Here is a 20,628-nt window from a genome sequence, read left to right as displayed (position 1 = left end):
TAATGCATTACCCTTGCAGGCAATGAAAATATATGCAGAAATATTGTGAAATTATGCAGAAAAAAAAAAAAAAAAAAAAAAAAAAAAAAAAAAAATATATATATATATATATATATATATATATATATATATATATATATATATATATATTGTTAGATACAGCATTATATGTATAATATTAATGTAAGAAAAGCTAATTCATTGTTTTTAATAATAATATTTTCCACTTTGTCCTTCAGGATTATTCTGTTCAGATGTATGCATTCATTTTCATCACATGTTTAGCTGAAATTTTTCCGAACCAAAAAATTTCGCACTTACCAGTCTGAAGTGTTACTTAATTTTCATGATGCAGTCTTTTAACTGCATTTTGTGTGACTGGTACATTTGAAACGTTTAATAATAAAGAATCCACCTATAGAAAAACCTAGTATTTTAATTAGGTTTTTTTTCTTCCCATAATGCCATAGTTTAGAGTAACTGAGGTCTCCCCGGCTTCTTTCCTCACCATGCGGAGCCTGTTCACTTGTCTGGCTGTGAACACACACACATACACACTAGCACGCCTCTGATGGGGTAAATTATGTTGTAGCTAATGATTACGTTTGCTAGCGGGGGGGCGTAGAAGATTGCCTGAGGGCCTCCACAGGAAGGCAAGGGTGAGATATGTTCCTTAGACACAAACTCTTGACTAAAGAAGATGGATTAGTCATTATAATTATAAATGTCCCTGTGACATATAGCATATACTTACTGGCAATCATCTGCCTGCCATTTCCCTGTGATGTGAATCAGTATGTGGTGAACATAAATTTGGGCACTAGCAGGGGTCTTGATCCTCTAAACATTGGGAAACTGATGATTCAATTGAAACATGACTGCAGGGTCGCAAGCTGGTATTTATCATCAAAACTGCTCCATAACGCACCATGACTAATATGCTTCAGGTGTCATTTTTTTAGCATTCATGTGAATGTTCATAAATCGAATATGCAAGTATATTCTTAATCTGTAAAAAAAAAAAAAAAAAACAAAAAATGGATTTAATGCATCAGTGCGGATTTTTATTATTATTATTATTATTTATTTATTTAAATATATATACTTTTTTTTTCAAAGTTCATGACTTTTTTTAATATATATATATATTTTTGTATTATTCTTTTGACTTCTCACTCAAACAAGTATCATCGATTAGAAGTCTCTCATGACTGCAAATGTGCATGTGTAACACCTCAGAGATGTAGATAGAGATCAATGTCTTGTGTGTCATTTGTCTGGTGGCTTCCCTCTTGTCTTGAGCTGTTACTCAACACGCAGCCATCCATCCATCACATCTCATGCGTTTATCATTATCCAACCAACCATCTGGCCCTGAGCTACTCCCGACAAGATAGAGGGAAAGAATAAGAGAGAGATAAATGTCACACCAAAGAGCGTTTGACTGGAGTCTCTTTACAGTTCCTTGATCATGTTTTGTATCAGATATAAGATCAAATTGAACTCGGACGAGCTTCAGTACGGGGGTCACGGGAGGCTTGTGCAGGACACAGAGTTTTTCACAGAGCCCATGCCTTTCAATGGCCGAGCCCAGTCATTTCGGGTAAGTTTCATTTCTATTACAACCTTCCACTCCTAAACTGTTGACAAAAATTGGATGTTGTAATAGTGGGCAACACTATGGGCTGGTCCATGACCTCAAGTTTGCCCTTTAACAAAGCAGTCGATCCATAGAAATCACATTATTATATTTCCATCACCATATTTTTCCATCGCCCATTTTTTTTCTTCACCACTTTATGAAATTACTTGTAGCAGGCATGTATCTAATGCAGAATAAGCATTTCCATTGTTCAAGGAGGAGACTTTATTTAGTTTGTTATAATGAGTGGCGATCTGACATTGGAATTTGTTATCTCAGACCCACGTTCAATTAATTGCTTTTCTATCTAGTCTAGTGGAACCACAAAACTAAATTTAAACAAATGTGTCACTGAACAAACAATTGTGTCCATGAGTGTGTAACACGAAGCAAACATTTACAGCTAGACAAATAATTCAACATTTTGAATGCATTTATCCTCTATCCAAAAGTAACAGATGTAGAAATGAAATTAGAAAAATCATATATCCACTCGTTTGAGAATTGATTGCTTCCCTGAATCATTGTATTGTGGAAAGATTTGTTAACTACACATTGTTTTTATTAATTGACCTTGGTTTGTACAGCATCTATCTTTTCCATGCTGTGCTGCAATATGCAATGAGCCACAGAAATCTTTGCTTATTTCACTTTAGCTTAGATTATTGTCTGTGTAGTACTTCAAGGTTGTGTAAGTATGTGTGTTTGGGATATACTTGCAGCTAAAAAAGGATTCTTTTGGTCTCTTGTGTCGAAAGCTTTGAATTAAAGCACATTGGGGGCGCTGTAAACAGAACCTTGATTCTGACCCTGGTAAAATGCTACAGTTACCTGTATAAAAACATGTTACCCAAACTAGCTCAAAACAGCAGTGGTTTTAAAGAGGTTAGCACAGGCGTTTTTCATTATGCAATAGTAAGCTTCAGAGAGTATGGCGTTTATTGAAAAATACAGCTTAAAAGTAGAGCAAGAGATTGAATAAATCATGATCTCATTTCGGCCTCATTACAGCTCGTTGAATTTTATGACAATCCACTTTATATAGTCTATGAAGTCTGAACTCTGAAGGTGAGCACTGCTGCCCTTCCCATAAATCAGCTGAAGATTTTTAAGTAATTTTTTGCAGAGCAGCCCAAACTGTTGTTTGAGGTGTATAGGCTCTTCAGGCAGTGTGAAGATTCTTTGGTTATGCAAACCTTCTTTTTGCTGTGTTAAGGTTGGTTTGGAGAGTTCTTTATACAGTTATTGTATATCAAGCGATTCAGTTCCTTGTCTTAATGCCATGTAAAAGGTTCTTTATTTAATGTAAAGTTATTTTATGGAGTGTGAAGTTCTAGAAGTGTGTTGTGCAATTTTACAGTTTCTATCTCTACTGTAAAGATTATTTGCATGCAGTGCAACATTTCTTCATGTAATGTGAAGATTCGTTATGCACTGTTAGTTGATTGTGCTGTGTAATTTTACTTAATTCTGTGTTAAAGGGATAGTTCACCCAATAATATAAATTAACCCATGATTTACTCACCCTCAAACCATGCTAGATGCACATGACTTTCTTCTTTCAGGCAAAATCTAATGTTTTGAGGTGTATGTGTGGCTGTCAGTCAATGCACTAGTGTAGATATTCACTGTATTTCAGAATCTCAGATTCTACATCTTGGAAGTATGACCCAAATAAGAATTTTCACCAGAACGGAACAAGTCAGTAACAAGTCTGCCACATTTTTCTTAAAGTTTGAAGGTTAACAACATTAAGTATTGTGTGACTCTGTATATTTAGTTTGTATTAGCATTACCTGTAAACTACTGATAATTGCAGGTGAATATACGTTCGTCACTGATGATTGTCATATGGACCTTTCTGGATTACAATCTGCCATCAGAATAATAAATTTAATTATTCCAGCTGCTGTGAGAAACGGCTATAAATGATCCGCCATCTGCAGCATCCTCAGATGTAATATAGCCTAGACGTTTCACGAGTTCACCCTTACATCTAATCTGAAAGCGAATAGTAGTCATAATTTGCCGTGCTGTCTGGGGGGAGGGGTCCGGGCCCGGAGCATAGCCCCGAACCCAAATAACTCCCCCTATCCCTAATTTGGGATAAATAGATTAGAAGTGAGGAGTTGGGGTGAAGGAGGGATGCCGAAAAACTGTCGTGGGACAGTAGGTAGGAAGACTAGTTGTTCCTTTACGCTTAAAGAAGGTTAGGGAAAACAGTTTGACACCGTGGTATAATAAGCACATTGGTACCCTAAAGAGAGCAGCTTGGAGAGTGGAGTACAACTGGGGGAAAACAAAACTAGTGGTGTATTGTATTGCATGGTGGGAAAGTACTCTATCCTACAGAAAAGCATTAAACCTGATAGATCTGATTATTTAGTTTTTCTTTTGGAAGAAAACAATCATAACCCCAGGTATTTATTCAATACAGTGGCTAAATTAACGAGAGAAAAAAAATGATCAACAGGCACTGACATTTCCCAACAGCCACAGCAGCAATGACTTTATGAACTACATTACTTCCAAGATCAATACTATTAGAGATAAAATTGTAACCATGCAGCCATCAGTTACAGAATTGCATCAGATGAGCTATAGATCCCCTGAGGAACAATTCATTATCTACTATGGGAGAGGAAGAATTGTATAAACTTGTTAAATCATCTAAACCAAAAATATTTTTTAGACCGTATTCCAACTAAGCTCTAAAGCAGCTATGTCTCAAGTTGACCATTGACACTCTTAATTGAGACTGTAGATAAAGTATCAATGGCCCATTTGAGAGATAGGTGGTGGCAATGCACTTATAAGTCTGTTATCCACCATAAAGCAAGAAGAAGAAGAAGACAGTTCACACACCTGCATTGAGAAGGCTATCTGAGTTGTTGTGGACCAAGGAGGATAGAAGTAATGAGGGTAAGGGCAGTGATGAAGAATAGGTTGTTGTGGAAGTCTGGCATTTGGGTACATTATTGTATGCCAGTTTGAAAGATGTTGTCCATACAAGAACCAGAGGTCAGGAAAGATGTCAATATCTATTGGCATTAGTACTCTGACAGGCAGTGATGTTCCAATGATGATTGCACAAATCAACATATACTTACATGTGGGATGTGTTGGGTACACTGAAAAAGAAGTCTTGTTGACTTTCACTTGTGCTATGATAAATCATTTGAAATTCCAAGATGAAACACAATCTTAAAGTTGTTTTTAATGCTTTTGAAACAAAAAGTTATGCTTTTCAGGCAGTAAAAATGCATCCACATTTGATTCAGGTTTTAGACATGTTCACATGTGAGTTCTAAATCAAATATAGCAGCACAAGAAGAAATTCATAAAGATTTTTTATGTTTTTTAGATTTAAAAAAAAGAATTTACCCTTATGGGACAAAGTCATTTATAAATGACGGAAGCTTAAAAAAAAGGTCAAAGGCTAGATGTAGAAAACAAATTTTGGAAAATAATTATTCTCTTAAATATATGTAAAATATAAAGTCAGTTATTTTTCCAGGCTGTGAATTCACAATTAGTCCCAAGATGTGTATGGTGTCCTTAGAGTGAACAGTGCTAGCCTGGATACAGCAGGAGACTCCAAACACAGCTCTGTAGATGGAGATGAACCCTTGGGGATGTTTTAGGCTGAACTTCAAACTGTTCCCCCATACCTGATTTATTTTCAGAGTTTTCAATCTGTCTCTATCTTTCCCTCTTTTCTCCCTTTACTCCACTGCTAGTAACTGCCCATTCAGTCATTTCCCCAGGCTGTTTTCTGATTGAGCACTCCAGCCAAGGAATAAGGTAGGCCTGTAACGAACAGTTGAAAGAGCCGTCTCCAATCAGTTAGCCTGTAAAAGCCTGGGTAACTTTCTGTTCATAACATAAGCTTTTTGTTTAGCTCTCCCTCTCACTCTCTCTGGGCAGGTCCATAAACACACCCCCTTGTTTCATATTGCTATTGATCTTTGACTGCCCCTTATTTATAGACTGATAAATGTATCATTTGTTGTCTCTGCTATAGAAAGGAAACTCAGCCTATTAGTTTCACAACGTCTTCCTCATTTTTATCCTTTACGGTCCGCTTCACCTTCCTTTTCATGGTCGGCTGGCTAGGCAGCTTATTAAGGGTATATAGATGAATAAAAAAGATGGATGAATAGGTGGAAAGCAAAACAAACATTTTCAATGTAACCGCACATTCTTGGCCATATTAGATATTGAAAGCTTGTATAGATGGATGAATGGATGAAACGTGGTTCATCCAATGCAGGAGCAACTGTAGCCTGGATTAATACTTCATAGCTCTCAAAATGCTACAAATCTACCTACATCTTTTTGTATAAATCTGTCTTTATATGTCTACAATTTAATATAAACCCATAATGCAATTTATTTATGAATGTATTTATTTATGTCATCATTTATTCACCCTATGTTCTATTTTAATGCTTTACTTTTTTGTGAAACAATCAAAATGTTTTTTTTTTTTTTTTTTTTTTTCAGGCAGACAAGCAGAGTGGGTGCAGAATAAATGTCATCAGTCTATCATATTTGGTGGCTTTATAAATAATTTGAGTGTTACAGTTGCCCCGGTATCCTCTAGAGACCTTTATACTTGTGAAAAAATTTCTGTTGCCAAGAAACCTTGCCATTTTTTTAAACCAATGAAATTAAATATGTTCTCAGTTTTTAATTCCTCTTTTGTTGCTTTAAACTGCAGAACCAAACTCATCGTTTCTTTCAGTTCACATTATTTAACTAAGTGCAAGCTATCTATCCCATGCTAACCTATCTAGCAGCATTTTTCTCACTCATCTAATACTTACATTTTAAAGACCTGATATAAAAACATAAACACCATACAAACAAGTTTACACCACACACACACGCTTTAGAGGAATGTCTGATTGTGACAGAAAATGAATTATTAATAGGAGACACAGGTGCCGGATGCAGCTTCCATTTTTGGGAGACTCACAACATGTTTTATTTAAAGGACTGTTGCTTCAAAGTCAGTTTAAAGTTTGTCTTTTCTCTGCATTTCTCTTTAATGGGACCCATCACCTCAATCACCGTTTCCCCCCTCTCTCTGACTTATCTCACTCTTGTTGTTTTGCTCATTCTATTCTCTTTCTCAGAAACAAGCCAACATTGCACTCTGAATTTGTACTTCTTTGCTCACAGCTATCGCAGTTTAAAAGGATGAGCTGTGCTGGACAGCTAGGGTGTTTGTTCAATATTGCAGGTTTCACATGGTACCCTCAGCACTCGGACATAAATAAACATCACGCTGGTTTCCATCAGGCCCGCTTGTAGGAAGCATCACCCATTACCCTGAACAGCCCCTTCCACAGTCGTTCTGCATGAATTACTCACTTTATCCCTCGTAGTTTTCATTTTGGTAGAAGAAGAAGTACTTTATACACAGTAGTGCTCGCTGCAAAAAGCTCCAATTTGTCGGATCAGGAAAAAGGTTTTTGCTCCCCTCCAATTTCGGCTCGATAGCAGGTGAGCTTGTTTCATTTCAAAGTAGTTTCTGACAATTTTAGGACCCGTTCAGTGCTGAATCAGCCATTGTGTTAACCTTCCACTCACAATGGTCTTTGTGCATTGTGTGTTTCCAAAGTGAAGAAAGCTGTGGCTAAATAGTCTCTGTACCAGTTTTTCATCACTTTAAAGGAGGTCTGAAAGAGCACAGGCCATACTTTACAGTTGTTCTTCTTTTCTTCTCTCGCTCTTTCCGTCTTTGTCTCTCTGAAGAACGGGCAATAAAAGGTTTCTTAATGAGCATCAGGATTGAATAATTACAGCCCTTAGATGTTTTCTTGATGAGATCCTTGCAGCTCATGATGGGCCACGCAGCTCTTCTGACGATTCCTGAAGAAAAGAACAGAGGAAAGATACAGAAGTGTGAAGCTCTGTGATCAAAGGAACCAAAAAGCTCCCTTTCATTTCACTCTCTGTCTAAAGCAATATGAATCTTCCATGTTCACACACTTTACAGATAAGGAAGCAGACTGGGATGGAGGCCGGGAAGAACAGTGGGAGTTTTCTTACTAATTTAGAACCTTTCCTCTGACCCACATTCATCAGGTCCGAGTGACCAGGTTGAGTGAGTGACAGGTCTTGGAAGGACACCTTGCTATTGAACACTCTACAGGGCATCGCAGTTTTATGGGTCCGGTGACTTAGTAACCTCTCATTCCACATGAGGAAATGGCCTTTATTAACAGGAAGATTGACTCTGGGGTAAGATAAATCGAGCGGTAAGCAGAACAAGGAAAAGGCAAAGAGAAAAACAGGATCCTTAGAGGATAGACCAGGACACTCAAGGGGAGAGACAACTCTCCTTATTCTGTCTGCCTTATATGCTTATAAAATGTTGATCAAAGTGTTTAAATATATTAACTACCCAAAAGCATTGCACACCTTTTAAAAGACAGGCACTGCAAGCCACAAACCCTCACTGTGGGTGTTACGAGCATCGAACGTGAAGCGAATATCTGATGCTTTGCAGTTATTTTACAGCTTTGTTCCTCTTCTATTCAAAAGCACGAATTGGGAAAAAAATCTTGCAAGAGTCTCTGAAGTTCTGGTTTTGCATGAAGAGCAAGTTCATATTTGCACACAGGTACACCCTGGAGCATTTTGGGGTAAGGTGCTGCTGTAATCAAAAGAAGTCTAGGGACCTTTGAACCTGCAGCCCTCAAGCACTGTGTCCACATCTCTTGGAGTCTTGCCTGGGATACAAACCACCTACACTTAAGCTTAGGGTATTAGCTTAGAGTTTTTGGGGGTGTCTGTGCAAAACATGCATTGCTGAGTAGATGCTACAGTTTTTAGGGTGTTGCTACGACACGGTAACACTTTATAATAACGTTCTGTAATAAGTCATTTATAAATTATTAGTTAATGATGAACTAATCATTGACAAAACATGACTATACATTTATAAATGATTGGTAAGTAATAAGTTAACATTTTAGTAATGTTTTATTAATTCACTTATAAGTCAGTTATAAGTTATTAGTTAATGATGAACGAATCATTTACAAAACATGACTATATGTTAATAAATGAGTGGTAAGCTAATGATTTACAAATGTGTTGTAAGTTATCTTAAAATCATGAAATCAATCAAATTGATCATTAGTAGATGGTTTATAAGTTATTAGTTGATAACATTATTTAGCACTTATAAATAATTGAAGAATTTATGTCAAAATTGTTTTGTATGATTATCTCAATAAACAATTGTTAATCATGAACAAATGATGAACAAACCATTAGTAAATGATCAGTATATGATTTATTGGCAAATTTGTTAGCTGGTCTGTGTTCAAAAGCACAAACATGCAGGTATGCCAAAACACTATTTTTAAGAGTAACTCATTTGTTCTGAAGTGGATAAACATTTATAAATACCTCAGTCAGGTGATTCCAGTGGCTAGTGTTAAATCCTTTCACTCATCAGCACAGACTTGTGTTCTGTGTGGAGTGTGTGGGATCTAGTGATGAAGTGAACCTTCACAGTTAAAGACTCCATGTGTGTCAGAGAAGACAGCTGTCTATATCCTACAAAGTGTTCAAAACCTGTTATAGATGATGTGTAAACGCATGAATAAATCATTTACAAAGCGTTCTACATCCCCTAATCTAAAGTGTAAACTTTTCATCTCTTGTGTTACATATCACTTGTAGATCTTTGTTACCTGTTTTAAATTATTTGTATATGCACACAAGTCATTTATAACACTTTCTGCATCCCCTAATCTAAAGTGTAGACTATTCATCACTTCTAAATATTTTACATATCATTTGCAGATCTTTATAAATTACAAACTGCAGTTTGTAAATTTACCGTGTATTTGCCATATGCAAAGGTTCTGGTATACCTTTCAGTTACAGGATATGCAAATCTATACAAATCCCTTATATTATATTTAAACTTATAAATTTAAATTTAAACCTTATATTATATTATATTTGGCAGCAGGCTTCAGATTCTGAACTTTCCTCAGGCAAGCCTCATTGAGGTTTTAACACCCACCCCCCCCCCCCCCCCCCCCCAACACAAAGACATACTAAGTACAGTTCTAAGATCATTCAGGGAGTGCACTTTCACCATTATCAGATCTGAAGATTTCACCATTTTCAGATCATGTCGCATGTTGGCCAAAATATGTTCCATGGCCACATTATCCACATCTTCCCATTGGATGCAAATGTCTTCTGGGTCTTCTTGGAAAGCCTGTCTCTATGTCTTCATTGATCTTCCTTATTCGGTTGTTGATTCAGCCTATGTCCCTCCATCAGTGGCCACTATGCTCAGAAGGTTGATAAACTGCTAAACTTCCTCAATCAGCTCACCTCAAACCATCGGTTTGTACTCCCACTCTCAATGATTGGTCTTCTCTGATCAACTTCCCAGCCTCTGCATTCAGGCTGATTGTCACTTTAGTGAATACGAACATCTCATGTGGTGGACATGGTATATTTAAAGAATGATCAGGAATGCTGTTCTCTGGTAAGACAGCTGGTGAGGATAAAACTAGAAATTGATGTATACCGGACAAATAACGTTGAATAACTCCATGAGCGGAAGAAATAATTCTTGAGTTAATATCCCCCCAGCAAAATGAAGTAGCTTTGCAGGAACTAGGCAAGCATTGTCTCCTTAAATGTAAGCATTGAGAGACTGAAAATGATGTGCTAACATGAATAGCATTATCACACTATTGTTAAAAGCAATTTAATTACAAATGTAGCTATGCCACCTGCAGCCCTAGAGAAATAGTGTGAATAATGAATAAGCTAAATAGCTGTGTTAATGTGAACCCTCTTGAATCAAACTATAGCACAGTTGAAATTAATTCACATGTAGCCAGTGAAATGTCCATGTCATCAAAGTCCCTTCTTGGCAAGTTCACGTAAATCAGTCCTTGAAATGCCTCTCAGATAAGCAACTCAGCTCCTTTATCTATGAACAGGCAATACCACTCCACAAAGGTTATTATAGTCTCTGATTAAAATCATCATTAAAATCACCAATAAATCTGACAATGACTGTCTCATAATGGTTTCTAAACACAAGATCACAAACTTGCGTTTCTCAGGCTGACCAGTCAATACTTATGCGCTATCCTAAATGTGCATCTCAGAGCACCGACCACCTCCACGGCAACTGGATCCTCTAAATGCAGCCGAAGCAACTTAATCCATCACAACTGGCTCATAACTTAGAAGGCGGCACCTATCGGCCACTCTGCATGCTGCACTTCCTCCCATTAGTGTTAACAAATATGCAACTTATTGCTAGATAACGACTTTCAGACCCTTAACGACTTTTCCAAGCTCCTAGTGACAAGCAATGACTTATGTATAGAGATTTGTCAAACAACATCTGGATTATAAATCTGAATTTAACAGAGCATTTTGGTTACCATTTGGCAACGGAATATATAAATGGTTTATGCAATATGTGGTATTAACCTACTATGTGAGCACAGAGAGTAGCAGAAGAAGTAACAATAAAATGCTGACACTAGCTTGAATGCAGTGCAGGTAATGAATAGGCTAAATGGCATATAACATCATCTAGTGATATTTAGCTACTCACTTGATTCCAAACAATGTCTTTTCTACCTTTGTTGTCATTGAAGGTGGTAGTCACATTGCTGTCAATAGAGGGTCAGAAAGCTCTCAGATGTCATTCGAAAATGTAGCAAAATTGAATGAAAAATGATCTTATTTGGAAAGACATGAGGGTGAGTAATTGACTAAATTATTATTTTATTTTTTTTGTGAACTAATCCTTTAAAATGATATGTGAATGGCAAAATGAGAGCATAATATCTTTTAAACATGGATTGACACTGAAACTTAAAGAAACACATTAAAACATCCACAGCTCATAGGTCTACCTGCAATTACTATTAAGCACAAACTAGTATAGAGCACTAATTTGTGAGAAGTCGAGACGGTGTGGGTCACAAAGTAAACCAGCTGGTGCACTTTCAGCAAGTGTCGGGGAGTTCATCCTGTCCCTACTGAGCCCAAAGCTCCTGCTGCTACATCTGCACAGTCTCACTCTCACCGAGGTGGCTTCAATCAAAAACTAATGCATGAAACACTTGACACTTCTCGTCGTTTGTTCTCATTCTCCTCGCTCTAAGTACCGCTCTTTTATCACTGCTAGAAAGATTAGCTTAGCTAGTCAGCAGCATGTTGTGTTTTGGTTCTGGTATGCTGTTTTGCTCCTCAGCAGGCTGTTAAGCTTAGCAAGTGAGACTGTCTCAGTCATTCATCATGAAAGACTTTAGTTTTCGACTAACATCACCACAGTTTTTTCAACAAACGCCTCACATTACCAAATAATCTGTGCCAAACATTTGAACCTATCAAGGTTCTGGACAAGATTTTCATCTGATTCTTGGGAGGAGAAAATCGAGGCTAAATCAGGCTAAAACTCCTGTAGTGTGAGCCAGGCTTTAGCATAGAAGCAGGGAACAATGGTTGTGTTTACATGTGCAGTAGCAGTATTTTAAAGGGGATAAATCCAAATTGTTGGATGATCAGTCAAATTTACCCCTTAACCTGCTTCCAAACTGAGGCCTAAAGGCTGATTTTTACTTCTGCGTCGGACCTACACCATAGCCTTCATGCCGTAGGCTATGCATCAGTTTTCATTTATACTTTTGTGTTGTTGTCCATGATGACCTACAGTACACATGCAGTGTCCATGGGAATGTTGCTTGTGTAACCCGCAGACCACGGCAAAATCCGAAGAAGAAGCGGCTCATCTGAGAAGCATTATAGCCGTGCAAATTAATATCAAACCATTAAATCATTATTTAAAAATACAAAAGGAGACAATAATGGAACAGAAGAAGATGGCATTCTTTCCATCTCCACGACTTGTATCATAGCAGATCAACATTATTTGTCGCGGACAACTACAGATGTATAATGCTATGTAGTATAATAAATGATAAGACATTTGTTCTTTGCTTTGTTTTATTTTATATTAGAAAGTGTATATTACATTAAATACATATTATTATATTAAAATGCACAAACACACACAAAACTCAAGTATGGGAGGGAGGGTTCTAGCAGACCAATCACAGTGCTTGCGGTCCACGTAGAAGTGATGCGATTTTAGATTTTGGAGAGGTGCATGTCAGGCTATGTTGTAAGGTAGTGCGTCTATGTGTAGGCTACGCCATAGGTCTGATGCAGAAGTATAAATCAGCCTTAGATTATTGCAGCTGTGATTTACCTGTGTGTGCAGATGCAGAGCAGACAGTCTGGAGCTCAACCTCATCATGTTTCTGCTCTGTCTTCCTGTATTAGCATGAGTCCTGATTCAGCAGCCTTTAATGAATCACATCACTACCTTTACATTTCCAATGTTAACATTGACTCGCTTTGCATTCTAGCCTGAGGCACAAACCAAGATCTGAATAAAGCATACATTGATCTACTTCTTAAAAATGCTTTAGATATAGGTTGTTGTTTTTTTTGGGGGGAGGGTTGCCTTTTTTTTCATTTTTTCAACATTAACATGAAATAAAGTAGTATCACAGCCTTCATACACAAGTTATAATAATCAAGAAATTAATCTTTTCTTTCCCCAAGTTAAAATTACTTTGGGAGAAGAAAGGAACATAAAAATGGGATATTAAAGGGATTATCCACAATGACAGTCTGTCATCTTTTACTCAGTCTCATGTCATTACAAAACCATATGAGTGACTTTTACAGAACAAAAGAGACACATTCTGAAGATTCTCTGTTAAGTCAGTTTTGAAAAAGGATTCAAAAGCACCATCAAAGTAGCCCATGTGCACTATTTTGTATTTCCTATTTAACATTAATTCTAACATTGAGTTGAACTCAGCGAAACAAACCATCTGATTGGTTCATCAGTCATGCACACCAGTTTTGTGAACTGAATCAACAGATTTATTGAAAAGATCTGACTCAAAACAACTGGTTCTGAAATTGCTATATAACATTTCTTATGAACGCACAGAGAAGGCTTGATTTCAAGTTTAACTTAAATTAGAATTTTGACCTTTTCCTCACTCAAAGATACTTCTAGGGCTTCTGTATCCTTTTTGTATTAAAACAGTGTGAGTAAGCATTGACAGAATTGAGCCTTTAAGACATCTTTAAAGCAAAGTTGTGGCCTAATGGTTAGAGATTTGGACTCGTAATACAAAGGTTGTGAGTTCGAGTCTTGGGCTGGCAGGAATTGAAGGTGGGGTGAGTGAATGTACAGTGCTCTCTCCACCTTTGGTACCATGACTGAGGTGCCCTTGGGCAAGGCACCAAACCACTGACTGTTCCCTGGGCACCGCAGCATAAATGGCTGCCCCCTGCTCTGGGTGTGTGTTCACTGCTGTGTGTGTGCACTTTGGATGGGTTTAATGCAGAACATGAAATCTGAGTATGGATTACCACTTAGCTGTGTGTCATGTCACTATTCATCTAAACTTACAAAATGTTCTAGAGTGATAATCACATTATGTCCCCTTTCCTGCCCTGCTTTCTCCAGGACTGTTGTACCTGAAGTGTTTTTGCTTTAAATGTCAGTGATGGATTAGCCAGCTGGTCAGGGGTCACTGGCAGCCATGTAGTTTGTAATGGCCAGAGTTGCGTGATTACCGGTGCTGATGAGTTGACTGAAAGATGGTTATGCCAGGAATCAATGAGCCTGTTAATACCGTTTTGGCTCAGAGTGCCTTTTAAGAGATCCAGCTAATCGCAGCAGGCAATTTAATTGAGCAAAGATACCGGTGTAACTCAGACGGAGCTCTGACAAAAACATTCATTCAGCGTCTGTCTGTATGTGACTTTGGACAGAAAGTGAGATTTTATCTATTTTTCTTCTCTTCTCCCATGTCTTAAGGTTTCTTAAGGGTGAGTTTCAGTTCAGTGCTTCTCTTGAGGTAAATCAGGTGTCTGTATAGACGTAGGCGTTCTGCTAACATCAAGTCTGAATGCAAAGAAAGCAATATTGGCTTCTTTTTTTTCACCTCCTCAGTCACATAGACTGAGACTTTCTTAGATCATTTTACATTTTACATTAGAGAGGGATTTAAGTTTTTTCTTAACTAGTTGTATTTTTATACAGCATAATGTAAACTGGCTTTAAGAAAACACCCAAAATAAGCTTGGAAGTTAATACCTATTTGTGGAAAGATTATAGAGAACACTTTAGTCAAAATTCAATACATAACAGTTTGCAGTTTACCAGAAGAATAGCTCGAGCTGCCTATAGCCTCCATTAATTTCAAAATCCCATTTCCTGTTTCCAGACTGCAGGAGTGACATCTAGTGGTCAGGTGCAGAACTGCACGTATTCAGGGCTGAGCTCTGAGATTAACTTCAGTGACTCATGAATCAATAGTTACTGCTGTGTCTGTTTCATAATGAAATCTGATGTAAATCTCAGAAGACAGAGAGGCATGAGACTAGATGCATCTCAATATAATCCATTGCAGCAGGCTTATAATATAAATCCAAGGTTTCCCCTGGGGCTCCATAATGGTGATGCAGGGGGTCAGTGAAGAACTTCCTTCATTTTTCAAAACATTACGTAACTATTTGAATCAGCACAGATACTGATAATGTACAGTAGTAATGTTAATCATGGATATTAAAGAAAGTTATTCTAAAGCAAGGGTCTTAGATCTTGATGGATGTAAAGATGCCACAGGGCCCCAAGTTTCATATTAAATCAAACTGTGTGGTGTTGGGTTAAATAACCCTGACCAATAATAACATGCATTTTGTGGAAGTTAACTTTTATCAATTAATTATTAATAAAATTACAATTATTTATTTTTAATAATTTTATTATTATAGATATTATGAATGGTTGAATTTTAGTTAATTATATAGCCTCAGCCATATCACCATTCAGACCAAGACTGTTTTTTTCCAATGAAGCTAAGGGTTGAACCTGCTCAGTACATGGATGGGAGACCCCCTGGTGTTAGTGAAGCCAGCAGGGGGAGCTCACTTTGTAGTCTGTCTGGGTCCTAATGCCCCAGTATAGAGATGGGGGACACTGACAGCCAAAAAGCATCATCTTTTGAATGAGATGTTACACTGAGGTCCTTACTCTCTGTGGTCATTAAAAATCCCATGGCCAAATTGCCCCCCAAGCCCTTGACAATCATGACCTCCTAATAATCCTCAACAACTTGATTGGTTCTATGGCTGTGTTTTACTTGCCGTTAACATGCAACCTGCATCAGGATGTTGTCCACATACAGATCACCATGAGTCGATTAAGCAGATCATCAGTCAATCAGAACACAGCGCGTCTACACTTGCCAACATCAGCTGATTTCTCTATCTGGATCCAAGACTACAGGTCTGTAGACTTATTTTCTATATTTCACAGAAAAGACAGATCCAAATGGTTATCCAGATAGAAAAAAATAAGCTGATGTTGCCAAGTGTAAATGCGCAGTGTTCTGATTGACTGATGATCCGATCTGATTGATCGGATCATGGTGATCGTATGTTAATAAAATAAATTCAATGCACACAGACTGAAGTATTTTTAGTCTGGTTCTTTCAAAGTTCAGTATTTGAAGTCTTATTTTGATGTAAAAAAGTGGATATTTAGAAGTGAGTTGTTTACCTTAGCCTGAGACTGTCTGTCTCTGACAAAAGACTGATACTGGGAAACAATTGTGGCAATTTCTGTGATCATGGTTTCTAATCATTGGTCCTATGTCAGACAGTGAAAGAGGTTCAAAGGTAGCCGTTGTCACAGTCATGCAATCAAAGATCGCCTACCATAGTTTTCTGACAGAGTCAGAAATACAGCTTGATCATCACACAGTGTTTGCTGCTACGACCCACTTTTTTACCACTAGCACATGCTGATGATGTTTCATTCTTATATAATAACATGCGTCATAGCATACGGGTCAATAGGTCATTATCGTTCAGTCTACATGAACGTCGTTACCAAGTTGATTAGGTCCATGTCGCACACTGTGATCAGCATTGATCTTACAGGATGGCTAAAATTGTGCAGTGTGTAGAAGGCTTTACTTTAGTATGCTTTACTTTAATTAGTCTTCATATTAAAACTATTATATTGTTTATTCAGACTGATTCGCGAACACAGAATGCACACAAACCATAGACAGTATAAAAACATGGACTAAGTGTCCGTGACATCAACCATAGGTTTACGAAGAGCGTTTTTGAGGCCAAAAGTAGGCGGAGCCGGCCATCGCCATCTTGGTGGTGACAGCAGTGGCAATCCACCTGTCACTCAAGTGACCACGCCCTTAATTATGCAGAACTTTAAGGCTTAATATAATGTAAACAGATAAGTAATCACCCCCTCACAGTTGTCATGAAGGACAAAATTAGCTATATAGACCAAAAAAAAAAAACATTTGCACCAAGCTGTAAACATATTTTTTTCTGCTGTATATTTGGGCATTTTAACATAGTCTATGGGATTGACTCCCTTTTGCAGTCAGCCTCTAGCGGCAAGTTGACGAATTACAGTTTAAATGGATAGTTCACCCAAAAATCATATTTATGTTATTAATAACTCACCCTCATGTCGTTCCAAACCAGTAAGACCTCCATTTATCTTCAGATATTTAAGATAATATTTAAGATATTTTAGATTTAGTCTGAGAGCTCTCAGTCCCTCCATTGAAACTGTGTGTATGGTATACTGTCCATGTCCAGAAAGATAAGAAAAACATCATCAAAGTAGTCCATGTGACATCAGAGGGTCAGTTAGAATTTTTTGAAGCATTGAAAATACATTTTGGTCCAAAAATAGCAAAAAATATGATTTTATTCAGCATTGTCTTCTCTTCCGTGTCTGTTGTGAGAGAGTTCAAAACAAATTAGTTTGTCATATCTGGTTTGCGAATGAATCATTCGATGTAACCGGATCTTTTTGAAACAGTTCACCAAATCGAACTGAATCGTTTTAAACAGTTCGCGTCTCCAATACGCATTAATCCACAAATGATTTAAACTGTTAACTATTTTAATGTAACTGACACTCCCTCTGAGTTAAAACAAATCAATATCCCGGAGTAATTCCTTTACACTGACTGAACTGCTGTGAAGAGAGAACTGAAGATGAACACTGAGCCAAGCCAGATAACGAACAACAGACTGACACATTCACGAGTGAAGAACTGTTTCTGTCAGACCCGTCCGATTCGAGAACCAATGAGCTGATGATACTGTGCATGTGTGATTCAGCATGAAGCAGACTGACACATAGAGCGTCTGAACCGAACTAATTCTTTTGGTGATTGATTCTGAACTGATTCTGTGCTAATGTTATGAGCCCAGATAAACCGAAGGCTTGCAATCATCGGAATTGACGCCATTATGTTGAGCCCAAAAGAACTGGTGAACCGTTTTCTTCAACCGATTTATTGAATCGAACTGTCCGAAAGAACTACTGGTGTTTTTGAAAACCGATTCAGCCGGTTCTTGATTCATGAACGAGTCATTATCTGGCTTGGCTCTGTGTTCATTTTCAGTTCTCTCTTCACAGCAGTTCAGTCAGTGTACTGTTTGAGTAAATGAATAACTCAGGGATATTGGTTTGTTTTAACTCAGAAGGAGTGTCAGCCAAATTTAAAAAGACTCAAGTCATTTGTAGATTAATGCATATTGGAAACACGAACCGTTTAAAACGATTCAGTTCGATTTGGTGAACTGGTTCAAAAAGATCCGGTTACATCGAATGATTCATTCGCGAACCGGATATGACAAACTGCTTTGATTTGAACTCTCTCACAACAGACACGGAAGAGAAGACAATGCTGAATAGAAGTCATAGTTTTTGCTATTTTTGAACCAAAATGTATTTTCGATGCTTCATGACATGACATAATTATGATTTTTGGGTGAACTATCCCTTTAAGTCACTTCTGTATGGGCATCACGAGAGAGCAGGAGGATGCCGCTTGGCACAAACACAAGAAGTGGAATTTATCGCATGAACCAATAACAGCTGTTCATGACCACACATATCTAATCATATCGCAATGCGGGCATTACCTCCCCTCATTTGACTTTCCCCCATTCATTCTCAATTACCCCCTAGTAAACTCATGCCACACTTTAGGGGGTCTGTGAAAACTCCTTGGGCTCTTTATTTTTGTACAACAATTTTTTTTTCTCATCCAATATTTTGAGGAGACTGCCTCAGTTTCCTCTTCAGAGTAAACGCACCTGCTTAAGTCCAAGCATTCTGTATACTACAGCTGCTGTCAATGATGCTCAACAAGTTCAATCTCATTATTTCTTAAACAATAAATCCCACTGAAAACACAATATATAAACCATTCATGCAAGGCCACACACAGGAACATAGTGAGGCTTCTAGTGTTAAAACAGTGATTTTCCATTTGTAATCGCGGCAGTATCTTCTTGGCGCTCAGGTCCAGTTCCAGCAGGTGAGTGCAGGCCCAGTTAATAAAGCACACGTCTGCTCCCTGTGGAAATCAACCACAACCTGACCTACAAGAATGACTCTGTTTTCTCTCCCTACACACAATGTTTTATTCATGAGGACTTTCACTAGATATAGTCTCTGATTTCCTTTTTTCCTTTGAGAGAAACAAGTCTTTCTTGTCGGTACGTAGATGCCCGGACCCAATCACTTCTAAGGTCCCTCTGGACTGATCCCAGACCTGTAGTCTCATGTCCTGCTGTGTGAAGTGAGGTCAAAGAATAGTGATTTCACTAATATAAACTATATTGCTAGTTGTTCCCAGGTTACATAAAGAATTGTTTTCCCTCCGCAGATTAGAGCTCCTTTTAACAGCGCAATAACTTGCTTTCAAGCTTTTCTCCCAAGAGAAATATTGTTTTGCCTTCTCTGAGCTCGGTCAGTGTAAAGCCATGTGAATTGTTTTGTACATGGCAGGTTTATCAGAGCAGCCACTATCCTTAACATTTTAAAACATGGTTCAGTTTATTCATGGACTTACCTACAATTGAAACTTCAAATCTGAAGAACACATTTATACCTGGTTGCTACATCTTGGGTGTTCTCATCAGTCTATCATCAACAAATAAACCAAAACAAGATACAATAGATAGATAGATAGGTGTTTTTAAGATATTTCTTTATATAAATATGAATTAGTGTGAATGAGTACTTTTCTCTTTCTTTCTAGATCTACATTCCTTGCAGAACTGCTCTGATCCTGGCAAATGAGGACATTGATTTCAGACACTGAGGACTGTGTGGATGAATGGAGCTGATTCTTGCATCATATCCCAGAATTCTGTGCAACCTTACAGTACATTTGCTTATGTTCACTTGCAAACACTGTTATTGCCTCACAATGTTATCCCATTTTTAGTTTTAACAGAATATTTAAACTGCTATTCTCCATATAATGAACGTTTGCTGTCACTGGTCCCCATCTGCTTACGTTTCATTGGCAGTCTGCTAAATTTTCAGTTTTGTGTTCTCCAGAATAAGACATGCAGGTTTGGAATGACATGAGGATGAGTAAATGATTACTTTTCATTTATTCCGTTCAAGGCTTTTTTTCTACTAATTTGTTATAAGAGGGGAAAATGATAATTTACAGAAGGTTATTATAATTTTACATTACAAAAGCACAAAAATAGCTTTTAATGTGCTGGTATGAACATTCATGCTAGATGCATTCTGATTGGATATTGCTTGCATTATGACATCGGCAAGGTCATTTCTCTCGCTCTCCCTTCATGTCTCTATTCATCCTGTTCTCCCTCTTTCACCCCATAACCTTATCCTGTCTTCACTTAGCCTTAAATGCCTCCAATCCATGATTCTGATTTAGAGGGCCATTAAAAAGTTTTATAGCACTGGGTGACATCATAGGCCAGTTGGATGTGCTGGGGAATATGAATCTCCTGGGCCTCGCAGAGAATCTAGTGTCCTCTCCAGGGAAGACGAATAATTC

General features: G+C 37.7%; 1 protein-coding gene across 1 annotated transcript in view; it reads left to right on the top strand.

Annotated features, from left to right (window-relative positions):
- Positions 1-20,273, top strand: part of gbe1a (glucan (1,4-alpha-), branching enzyme 1a) — a 118,674-nt gene extending 98,401 nt beyond the window's left edge. Inside the window, exons 15-16 of the mRNA XM_026273678.1 lie at positions 1,486-1,603; positions 19,849-20,273. Coding sequence (XP_026129463.1) covers positions 1,486-1,603; positions 19,849-19,911 — 181 coding nt within the window. The 3' untranslated portion in view covers positions 19,912-20,273. The remainder of the gene's footprint in view (positions 1-1,485; positions 1,604-19,848) is intronic.
- Positions 20,274-20,628: the final 355 nt, after the last annotated feature.

Source organism: Carassius auratus, chromosome 10, assembly GCF_003368295.1.
Source record: "Carassius auratus strain Wakin chromosome 10, ASM336829v1, whole genome shotgun sequence".
Classification (NCBI taxonomy): domain Eukaryota; kingdom Metazoa; phylum Chordata; class Actinopteri; order Cypriniformes; family Cyprinidae; genus Carassius; species Carassius auratus.
The sequence above is the reverse complement of the archived record's forward strand: the minus strand, read 5'-3'. Positions and strand labels throughout refer to the sequence as shown.